The sequence below is a fragment of the Dermochelys coriacea genome, chromosome 2 (assembly GCF_009764565.3).
Source record: "Dermochelys coriacea isolate rDerCor1 chromosome 2, rDerCor1.pri.v4, whole genome shotgun sequence".
NCBI lineage: Eukaryota > Metazoa > Chordata > Testudines > Dermochelyidae > Dermochelys > Dermochelys coriacea.
The window spans coordinates 220,870,437-220,882,881 of NC_050069.1; the positions used below are offsets into that span (position 1 = coordinate 220,870,437).

At 43.3% G+C, this 12,445-nt stretch overlaps 1 protein-coding gene across 3 annotated transcripts in view; it reads right to left on the reverse strand.

The window, feature by feature from the left end:
• The window catches only part of GLCCI1 (glucocorticoid induced 1), a 115,902-nt gene that overhangs the window by 17,249 nt on the left and 86,208 nt on the right, over window positions 1–12,445 (reverse strand). For all 3 annotated transcript variants that reach the window (XM_038392388.2, XM_043509253.1, XM_038392387.2), the window contains exon 6: window positions 4,869–5,079. In XM_038392388.2, the coding sequence (XP_038248316.1) occupies window positions 4,869–5,079 (211 nt within the window). The remainder of the gene's footprint in view (window positions 1–4,868; window positions 5,080–12,445) is intronic.

The window sequence follows — 12,445 nt, forward strand, 5'->3', positions numbered from 1 at the left end:
CTCAATCTGGCATGCCTGACCACATGCGTGCATGCTGCTATGTCGCCCAGCAGCCACAGGGAGGCCACCGCTTGCTGGAATTGAGATACTGGAAGGCTTGCCCTGGCCTGCACCGTGTTCAGGACCACCCCTATGAATTCCACATTCTGCATGGGCTCGAGAGTGAGCTTGGGGACGTTGATCAGGAGTCCCAGCTCGCGGAACAATCTCAGGGTCACCTCCACGTGGCCCCACACTTCTGCTTTGGATTGACCAGTCAGGAGCCAGTTGTTGAGGTACGGGTAAACCTGGATTCTCTGCCTCTGTAAGAAGGCTGCCACCACCACCATGCATTTTGCGAACACCCGTGGGGCCGCAGATAGACTGAACAGGAGAACTGCAAACTGGTAATGTCGTTGGCCCACGGTGAAGCGCAGGAACCACCAACGTGCTGGGTGGATGGTGATATGAAAATACGCGTCCTTCATGTTGAGAGCAGCGTACCAGCCTCCCGGATCCAGGGAAGGGATGATGGTGCCCAGAGAGACCATGCAGAACCAGGCCTTGACCAGGAACTTGTTGAGCCTGCGCAGGTCTAAAATGGGATGAAGGCCCACTTTGGCCTTGGGGATGAGGAAGTACCAGGAGTAGAAATCTTTCCCCCTTAGGCCATGTGGCACCGGCTCTACCGCCCTCAGCAGTGAGCGAACCTCGTTCTCTAGGAGGTGCTCATGAGAGGGGTCCCTGAAGAGGGATGGGGAATGGGGGGGTGGGAGGGAAGGAAGGAAGAGAATTGCAGTGAGTACCCATTCCGTACCATGTGTAAGACCCAACATAAGGTCCCAATGTAATGCTGGACCATGCACGGGAGAAACTGGCCAGGTGGTTCAGGAAACAAGGGGACGGATCCGGTGACTGGTCTGGTATGCTGTCCTCAAACGCACCTTCAAAAGCCTGGCTTAGTGCCTGGCTGGGATTTGTGCTGATCATGATTCTGACCCAGTACATTATTGTTGTTGTTATTGCGCCATCACCTGTTATCCCTGCCTTGCCTACGGTAAGGTTCATGCCTATGACGAGGCTGGTACTGGTGCTGAGGGAGAGGCTGTGGCTTAAAGGGCTTCCACTGTGTTACTGGGGTGTGCATACCCAGTGATTTAAATGTAGCCCTCAAGTCCTTGAGGCTATGCTGCTTCGCGTCTGTATGGTCCAAAGAGAGCCCGGACTCTTCAAAGGGGAGGTCCTGAAGCGTACTCTGGACCTCAGGCGGCAGGCCTGACTCCTGCAGCCACACCGAGCGCCTCATGACCACCCTGACACAATTGTTCTGGCCACTGCATCTGCTGAATCCAGGGAGGCCTGGCGAGAGGTCTTAGCGACTGCCTTACCTTCGTCCACCAGGGCCATAAACTCCTGTTGGGAACCTTGCAGGAGGTTGTCTTTAAACTTCCCTACTGCTGCCCAGGAGTTAAAATTATGCCTCTTGAGGATGACCTGCTGGTTAGTGATCCTCAGCTGAAGGCCCCCTGACGAGTACACCTTTCTGCCAAAAAGGTCCAGGCGTATTGCCTCCTTGGACTCAGGTGCTGGGGCCTATTGTCCATGGCGCTCGCTTTCATTCACCTCCGAGACCACCAAGGAGCACGGACTTCGGTGGCAGAACAAGAATTCGTAGCCCTTTATGGGGCAAAGTACTTGTGCTCCACACCTTTGACCGTTGGAGCACTGGAGGCCGGGGTCTGCCATATAGTCTTATAGTTTGATTAGATGGTCTTAATGAGCGGGAGCGCTATTCTAGATGGACCTTCGGGACTCAAAATGTCCAAGATGGGGTCTTCCTGCTCAACTGTCTCCTCGGCCTGCAACCCAAGTACTGGGCAATCCCTCGGGTCAAGGCTGGAGACCTCGGTGCCAGTCTCTACGGTTTATCCTGGGGGGATGCTGGAGGCCTGGATACTGTAGCTTCCAGCGCTGTCGGTGCGGAGAAGGGGACTGCTGCACCAAGTAGCTTGCCCTGGATGGGGTCCCTTGGCGCTGTTGATAGGCCCAATGAGTCTAGAAGGGCCAATGACCTGGCAGCCCCCATTGGGGGTGCCACCCTGTTTGAGAGTCCTTGCTGTCCGGAGCACGCTGCGAGTAACTGTTATGGCTGGAGTTGGCGCTGGACTACAGTGACGCCGACTGTGAAGGCCACAATGGTGCCAATGATCTGTGCTGGCGGGACGTCAACAAGCAGCTCCTAGTGGAACTGGAGCAAGACTGGTACTGATATCCCCAGGACCAGGACTGGTGCCTTTGGGACTGGGATTGGCATCTGCGGGAGTCCTCCGGCGAGGGCAGTCTCAACTCCTCCCGGTGCCGGTCTCTAATCGGTGCCAGAGAATGTCGTGTCTCTTCTGTTACTTCCTTGCGCTGACCCACTCCCGGTACCGCGACTTCCTTCTGAGCCGCGGGTAACTGGGAGTCTGCACACATGGAGCTTGACCCAGACCAACTCCGGGAGTGATGCCGGGATGGTGTCCTCGAATGGCACTCCATTGCCGGCTTACCCCTTGACAGCACCCGTGGCATGGGTGCCAGAGGATTCTCCCTGTACAGGAGGCAGCTCGTCACCGACAGTTCAATGAGGTCCTTTGCCGCTTCAAAGGTGCCAGGCGTGGAGGGCTGATCCATTAAGTCCGCAAGCCCATTGTCCGCACTGAAATCACTTAGGCCTGGGCTCGGTGGGACTTATGGTGCTGAAGCCACTGGTACCACCTTCCCACTCTTATCAGTGCTTGGGGTCTTGGAAGGCGCCGGCCTCCTATGCGGGAAACATCCGCACCTTCCTTTTGGCTGCACTATGGGCTGCACCGGGGAGGACGAGTGGTGCCTGGGCCTAGTCTGGTGCTCTGGGGCTGATAGTTTTCGGTGTTTAGCCAGTGCCGGGTCTCCCGATGGCTCTGAGGCACTATGCACTGAGGAAGCCGGAGCCAGCTTCTATCAACCGATGAAGTGAGCTGTAGCTCATGAAAGCTTATGCTCAAATAAATTTGTTAGTCTCTAAGGTGCCACAAGTACTCCTTTTCTTTTTGCGAATACAGACTAATGTGGCTGCTACTCTGAAACCTGCTTTAAACAAAAGTCTCTTTCCTTCTTTGTTCTTGGCTTGAACGCCTTGCAAATCTTACACCGCTCAGTTTGATGTTCTTCCCCCAGGCAATGTGGACACGAGCTGTGGGGGTCACTAACTGGCATAGGCTTGCGGCACGTGGCACAAGCCTTAAACCCGTGGGCCTGCGGAATGCTTCGTGGCAGGTGCTGGAAGCGTCCAAGCACCTAATCACTTAAGTGTCTACAACAAAGTTATGCTAACTAACTGATAACAGCTATCTATGAGAAAGGCTTAGGGACTGCTCTCATCTAAGAGAGAGAGGTTGTTCCAACGCTACCAACGAATGGTAAGAAGGAACTGGAGGGGGTCAGGTGGCAGGGGTATATATGCATGGTGCAGTGGCGCCACTCAGGGGCCCCGCTGGGAGCCGCTAAGGGAAAAAGTTTCCGACGCTCATGCACGTGATGCGCGCACACCTAATGTGAAATGGATGTGAACAAGCACTCGAAGAACAATTCTTACTTATATCTAACTGAAATAAGTTTTGTTTTTTAATTTTAAATCTATAGCAAGAATGGACTGAAAAGGAGTAACATATTACTTTGGTCAACTTTCCTAAACAATTCATAGCTATTGAAATAATGCATCAAGAACAGGCTCTCTCTAAAAGAAAAAGAAAATTAAAATTCCCGATCAAACGAACGATCTGTCTCTTTGGTCAGTAAAATAGGGGCATTTTACAATTTTTACCCAGGTTTACAGCAATATTTTAAATTGACAGAACAATGGTACCATATATGCAACAGATCTCCTGTTTAGTGAACCAACTCATACTCTGAGAAAAAATTCCAATTTGTAGAAGTAGTAGATCAGGAAATAAAAGACAAACTACTGAAAGCATAAGCCTGGAAACAAAAAGAATAATAAAAGGAAAATGAATCTGGCTAGTCACTAAACAAATTAGATTTTTAACTGAAACTAAACAACTATTCTTTCATTCTGTAGGTACTGGAAATGAAGTTTATGAATGCTGGGATTCCCCATTCACACAAGACATTTTCTCTCCAACATGTGTACTGCTACTACTACAAAGGCTAATGATACTGCAGTGTACAGTATTGCTACTTACATCTTTGTATATTACATAATTTATCTGTTAACTCTTGCAAATATTGGAACTCTACCAAGTTCCATTGCCATTTAAAACCTTGATAGAGAAAAGTGAAAGATATTGACAGTGGTTTTAATATAAAATTTAACTAAGAAGTCATTCAGAAATCCTGTTCAGTTATGCAATGCAGCCAAATACAAATTCATCAGCAAGTTCCCACTATTAACTGTTGCTTCTCACTGGATAGTTACAAATGTAAAGTTAGAAAAATGCAAAATCATATTTTGAACAAGCTTCGTAATCATTCAGATTCAGCATTTTGATCAGCAAGTAACCCACTCACATGATGAATAGATTCTACATACTCCTTTATAAAACACTTTTTTGGAACATATATCTGTTGCTTTCTGCATTCTTCATGCTATACCCTTCATATGTACTTCTCACTCTGCTGTGCTCCTCTGACATATTTATGGAAGATGTTTGTGAAATTTCACAAACAAGAGGGGAAAACGTATGTTCACAAACAAAACCAATTTTAAGATGAATCCTCATCCGCAATCCCACTACAACAACTAAACAAAACAAAAAAAAAATTGATGTAATGAGTAAAACGAAGGTAGTAGTAAATGCAGGACACCACATGCTATCCCAGTATGCTCAAATGGATGGTTCAACTCTCACCTTTATCACGGTCATATAGCAAATCTTCTGTTGAACAAGGACTCCCATCCTGAGATTCCGGAGGGCAAAAGGGAGAGATACATGGTGAGTGGCTGCTGCAGCTGCTGCTGCGCTCTTGGACAGAGGGAGTCTGTGTATCAATGCTACGTGTGCTACTGCTACGATAATGAGCAGGCAAGGGTGCTCTTCGACCATCAGGAATATCCAAGGGCTGCAACAGAAACAACGCTTAGATTATATAGGAAGGGCCGATTCTAAAAGCCTTCTGCCTGCAAAGCTCCCACTGAAGACTCAGGTCTTGACTACAAAGATCTGGTCTAAACCAAGCATGTTATTTAAAAAGGAAAATCATAAAATACACATTAACTCTTTTGCTGAAGGGCAACTGCAACTATATTTCTTATACAAGTTTCAGGACTGGATGCATTTCAGTTTATTCTAGTGTGCTAAGATTTATTCTGCTTAAATAAATACAAAGATATTTTTAAAAGTAACAATACAAAATGTTAAATAACTGCTTAACTCAGGGATGGCCAACCTGCGCCTGAGAAGGAGCCAGAATTTACCCATGTACATTGCCAAAGAGCCACAGTAATACATCAGCAGCCCTCCATCAGCTCCCCCAGCGCCTGCCAGAAGCCCTGCTGATCAGCGCCTCCCCCTCATTCCCCATGCCTCCTGTGGCATGCAGGAGGCTCTTGGGGGAGGGGGAGGAACGAGGGCATGGCAGGCTCAGAGAAGGGGGCAGGAAGGAGCAGGGGCCTTGGGAGAAGGGGTGAAGCAGGGGTAGGGCCTGTGGCAGAGTTAGGGGTTGAGCAGTGAGCACATATTTCCCCCCCACCCCCTTCCCTGGCACTTTGGAAAGTTGGCGCCTGTAGCTCCAGTCCCGGAGTTGGTGCCTATGCAAGGAGCCACATGTGGCTCTGGAGCTACAGGTTGGCCACCCCTAGCTTAACTTCTCAGTTTTGTTTAACAAACAACTACACTAGTGTAATTTCCAATAAGTTACTATTGTTACAAAAGGAAAAAAAAAATCGCCTTAACAAAGATCTCCAATTGTGAGGATTTTATGCTTTGGTGTAGCTAGTTTTGGTGAGAGTACAATGAAAAATGAAAATATAATAGTATGTTACGTGCCTAGTTTAAAAAATATATATAATTTTTTCAACTGTGGCATACCATTTCCATTGTTTAAGCCTCTCCTGCCCACCCCTCCCCTTTTGGTGATAGTGACAAACCAGGTTGGTGTACTCCACCTATTTGCTATTCTTTCCCTGCCTGGGTATCTAGTTTTGTCTTTGAGAACAGTGTTCTCTCAACATCTCCAGTCAAATCTGTAGAGCCCTGCAAAGCTACGGGTATCCCCTTTATACCTGCGGGGGCTTGGAGGGGACAGGGACACTGTGTGGGCAGGGGAGGGGACTGCTTGGGCCCCACACCCAGGGCAGGTGGAGGATCCACACACTCCCCACCCCCGGTCAGAGCTGAGTCAGGGAGAGCTACTCAGGCAGCTGTGAAGAGCCTGGGTCTCCCCACCTTCCCTGGGCAGAGGGGCTGGGGAGCAGGGAAACTGGGTGGGTGTAGGGCAGGACACAGGCTGGGGGCTGCTCGGGCTCCCTGCCCAGGGCAGGTGAAGGGTATGCCTCCGCACAGCTGCCTGCCTAGCTCTTATCATGGCCAGACTGCAGCTCAGAGCCGCCCCTCGGCCAGAGCCGGGTCCAGGAGAGCGGTGCTGGCAGCTGTGGGGACCCTGGGTCTCTCCACCTGCCCTGGGTGGTAAGGGATCCTGGGTGGGGGGGCTGGAAAGCTGAGACATTTGGTAGGGGAATGCTCAGGCCCCCTGCCCAGGGTAGGTGGACCCTCCACCTGCCCTGGGCGGGAGGCCTGAGCAGCCCCCAGGCAGCTCCAAAGGTCTCCCCGCCCCCAGGGCGGCGTGGGGCCCAGCCGAGGAGCTGTGGTGAACCCTCCACCTGGCCGCAGTGTGGGGAGAGGGACTGTGAGCACCCCCTGGCCGTGTCCCCGCTCTGCCGAAGGCAGGTGGAGGGTCCACAACTCCGCATGGGCTCCCCACAGCTACTTATGTATCTCTCTCCAACCAGGCTCTGGAGCCTCAGGCAGGCCCTCAGTGTAGAGCCCTTCAAATCCAGAGATAATTTTTGCGGACCATGGATTGGATGCAGATACACATTTGTGTATCTGTGCAGGGCTCTACAAATCTGAATTATATTGCACTTAAAAACAGGAGAGGGAGAACAAATAGAAGCAATAAATAAACATACCAATTTTATTCTCATTTAGGCAAGGACTAGGAAAGGTTTTTTAAAATTTTATTTTAGCCAAAACGGTTCAGCCATTTCTGAGAATGAGGCTAGGGGAAATGCATTGTTTTGCCAGTGTTAAAAAATTCTGGCGGACTTTTACTTTGAACAAATGACTTGCTTAGCACCGCAGAGGAGCTCTGTAGCTCAGACAGCATTAATTCTGGAATTTCCTAACATCTGAATGCTTTACTTTATAACCTTAATAATGTTCTTTCAATGTATTTTTTGTATGCAATACTATATAGACTACATATTTCACAGTAAAAAACTTACAAAAGCTACTGATAACATGGGTAAAAATTATAACTACCTAGCTTTAATTTCACTTTTCTTTTCATATGCCATCTTGAATGGAAAAAAGAAAGCTGCCATCAAATCATATGGAATTGAGACTGTTAACTGAAACTGTGTTATATATATGGTACACTGCTTCTCAGGAAAGAAAACTCTAAACATAAATGGTCAAACTTTCACCAACAATAAGTGTTTGGTAAACATCCAACACAGCATGCCATGGCATGATGTCTGAACACAAGAAACTAACACCTTCAAGGCCCAATCAGAACACATTTTCCTTATAATGATTGTTAACAGACCAAATGTAGATGTTTCATTTAGCAACAATAATCAATTGTTCTGTGAATTATAGAGAAAATATAATTTCATCTTGCTCCTCTAAAGATGAACATTTATCACTAATCAGGAATTAGATTTCTCTATAAAGAAGATTATGTATGTAAAAAAGGAAAAAAAAAATCAGACCTTAAACAGAAACAGCTTTAATAAGTCAAAAAGAAAAGGAGTACTTGTGGCACCTTAGAGACTAACAAATTTATTTGAGCATAAGCTTTCGTGATCTACAGCTCATGTCATCAGATGCATTCAGTGAGCTGTAGCTCATGAAAGCTTATGCTCAAATAAATTTGTTAGTCTCTAAGGTGCCACAAATACTCCTTTTCTTTTTGAGAATACAGACTAACATGGCTGCTACTCTGAAATCTTTAATAAGTCAGCAGTATTAAATATTTAAATTTTGAGGGGCAAAAATGCCACTGTGCAGTCATGAAGTGCATCACATACAAAATATTTCACCTTGCCATGAAGCTAAGATTACGGAAAATAAAAGTTTTCATTCGTTAGACCGACAGACACTATTCTATGTAAGTTCTATGTAATGGTGTTCACTACTTAGAAAATTCCCATAGATATTTCAGAGACTACTTTTCTTCTGCAGAATTCTACTTCCCCTTTATATAAAATCCAAGCCTCTTTACTGTACTGAGGAATGCAATTAAAAAAACCTGTAAAAATACTAACTGTAAACTTTCACTTTAATGTTGTTTCTTGTGCAAAGTTTTTAAATTCCAGCAAATAAAAATCAAAATATTTTAAAGAGCCTGAATGGCTTTTAACAACTTAAATCAATGTTTCAAAATTACTTTCCATGAACTATACCTACAGTTTATGGAGTATGTTAAAAATTGAGATCTTCACAATTTTAAACTGAAGAAATGAAGTAATTAATTCACAACAGCTGCTTTAACTTCTTATAATGATAAATTAATGGAAAATTAAATGAAATTTTCTGTATTGTGAGTGCTTTTGGTAAGAGAATCATGTCATGTGTGTTAGTCTTTTGTATATTGACAAAATGCTAACTGAGCCCAGAAAATGGCATGACATTGACAGCTATTTGTCTCCCTCTCTTTCTTGCAAAAAGTCCCTTAAGCAGAGATAAAGACATGGCTAATCTGACAGCAGCATCTCTTCTCAAGTTACTCCATTAAAATTCACCAATAAACTACACTCAGGGCTTGTCTACATTACCTGCAGGATTGACAGGTAGCGATTGATCCAGCGGGGGTTGATTTATCGCGTCTAGTCTAGACGTGATAAATTGACCGCCGAGTGCTCTCCCGTCGACTCCTGTACTCCACCAGAGCAAGAGGCACAGTGTAGAAGAGGCCTCAGGGTAGATGGAAACCACTTACATTCTGCGCATTAGTAATATTACTGAGATACAGTGTACTCATAATAGGCACAAGAGATCTAGTTTCCACACATCTTATAGCTGTTTAGGAAATGAATATTTCAGTCTCAAAATTAGAACTTTTTCTGTTTAAAACCACCATCCAGGCTGGATCATAAAAAAAGGCACAGATAAGATACAGATTGCCTTTGCCCTTTATAATAGCAGTGAAGCTGAGCAACATTATAGTAGAAGCAGACATAGTCAAGACCAGTGAAATACTCTACAGTGCATTCCAAGAATGCCTTGGAATAAGAATAAATGAAACCAGTGGATATTCAAACAGGAGATGTAGAGATACTGCAAGGATCTTTCACACTTATGGAGATTAGAAAACAGTCATATCTTAATACAGGATTGAATCTTTGGACAGAGGGGCACACAAACTAGTTATTCTCTTGTTCCACAAGTATTAGGAATTAAACAAAATACATGGTTAAGGTGAACATTTAAAAGGCTAATCTTTTCTAGGATGGCTTTTTTTTTTAAATATAGTGTCACATCTTTATACAGCTAAAATGTTCTAATTTAAAAAACTTTATATACAGGTTTTGGATCAGATATGTTCATTTATACTTAACGTACAGAAAAACAATGTCCAGCTGCTGGCATTTGTCTATTGGTTGAACAAGTAGAAAAATGCCCTGTAACTGGACACCTCTGATTTTCCATACATCAAACATGAGAGTTTGATCATGTTTTCCATCTAAATGAAATTCAATACTCCATTCCAGCCACCACAAACACATTGTATTGTAGATCTACTGCAAACTAAGAGGACAAAATCAAGTCTCCAAATCCATACACATGGCTTCAGGAGGAAACTGATCATAGTTCATACTATAAATGGAAAGTGAGAGCAACCAAAGAAGAAAACTAAAGCTTGCTGGCAGAATAGACAGCAAAAAGGAGAATGGGTTAGTGTTAGCCAAAAGGGGGTGGGGGAAGAGAACCAACAGCAGCTAAGAGGAATATAGAGGGCTTTCATATGTGCATTAAGAAAGGAAGCAGTGGTAGAAAGAAATTAAGTACATTAATAAATAAGGATGGGTTAATATTAACAAGGACTCAGAAATGGCTAATATTTAACTGTTTTTAACAAGAAAAAAGGAAGAGTAAGGATATTTAAGCAAAGAGTAAGATCTTTAAAATATACACATTACTAAATAGAAGGAAAGGGAATATCTGAAAATATACAAGTTAGCCATCCAAACTATATTCAACTAGAACAGTAAGGGAATTAGCTAATAAGTTACTGTGCCTTTAACAATTATTTTTTTAAGAAGTATAAATACAGTGAGAATATTCTAGCAATTACTATCCTTTAAGTCTAACTTCTATCCCTAGCAAAAAAAAAGTGGAATAAATGAAAAAATATTTCTAGCTTCTAGAGACTCCAAAGCAATAAGCAGCATGTGGTGAAGCAGAATATATCTTGCAAACTAACATAACTGTTCATTGTTAAAAAATATGCTTACAAAATTAAGTTAACAAAAGGAAAGCAGGAAACTATATATTTGTGTACTAGTAAAGCATGTCCTGCAAACACAAGTTTTAATTAATTCAGACTGATTCACGTGAAGATTTATGTGGACTGAAAAAGCTTTCTGAAAGACTAAACAGAATATTATGATAAATGTTAAAATATAAAATTGGGGGAGAAGTTTAATAGATTACCAGTTGAATCTGTGGATTAAATTTCAGCCCTGATGTAAGGGTAATTCAGCTGAATTCAATGCAGCTGCATCCATGGACCCCAGGGCTTAATTTGGTCCTACATTGTACTCAGTCTTATTTAAAGTTCATTAATGATCTAAAAAAACAGAATAAAGAGCTTGTTGACAAAATTCACAGATAAATTGGGAGCAGATGGGGAAAAACGATAAAAATAATACAAGAGGACTCATAAAAAATCTGCAACTGCCAAAAAATAAAATGCATTTTATAACATTTAAGGGAAAAGAATCCAAAATATAGTTATTCAATAGAAGAGAAAATTCTTGAAGGCAGTAATGCTTATATAAAGGAATGATAACGGACAACCACGTGGACGTGAATTTGCAATGCATTATTGCAGATAAAAGGAACAATGCAATTCTGAGCAGCAAATACAGATGCTGTGGAGCAAGAAAATAATAATCACCCTCAATATGGCTCTGGTGCAACTGCACTTACAATATTTTGTTTGGTTTTAGTACCTTCATTACAAGAAAGATATTGATAAATTGGAAGAGGTTCACAGTACAGCAACAAAATGTATTAGGAGCTGTAGGGATTGACATACAAGCAAATATTAAGAGTTAAATATTCATTACTTGACTAGATAACTATACTGGACAGTGGAGTGAAGATAATATTCTAGAAATATTTGTCCATCTAGGTTCTTATAATAGCATAATAAGCCAGTAGATCAACTTATCCCAAAGGCAGTCAAGGCTATTATTTTAAATGATTACTTTGAAGTCCATAAATGAAGAGGAAGAAGAGTTATTTAAGATAATATAAAGGGGTAAAACTAGAAGAAATGGGATAAAATGAAGAGGAAAATATACACGAAGTATTTGTATTAATAACTTCCCAACAGTGAGACCTATTAAGCTGTGGAGTAATATCTGCATGAAAGTGATGGAGGTTCTGTCTCTTGGGACATTTTAAATTAGACTTTACAAAGCACAAGAAAGTGTCTTGTGCATTACTAAACAAATCTCCACTGGAAAAAGGCTGTACTAGACCTAATAGATCATATTTCTAACTTATGATTCTTGGGACACAAAAAGAAACCCTAGATCTGGCAAGGCCTTTGGAAGAGAGGCTCACTGCTGAGTTCTCTGTCCTCAATTGAGCAAACATTTATGTGCTTAACTGCTTTGCTGGATCAGAGGCAGAATATTCAAGCAACTTACAGTGTAGAGCCCAACATGTACAGTAATAACATGTTAGAGTCCAAGAAAATCAATTTGTCTGATAAATACATTAATGACCTCTGACTTTAACAGATCATAACTCTAACCAGAGCGACATCAGCAGTGGCACAGTAATATACACTCTAAGAGAGCACTAAGACAATATGTGTATCATTTTTGCTATTTTTTTTTAATGCTGTCAAAATATTGGCCACTTCTAAATAGAAAACGTGAGCCTTGGAAGACCAGATTTAATGCAAAATATATGCACAGCCTTGAATAACCCTCTGGAGAAGGCAGGATTGCTTGACAGTAACTCCTCAC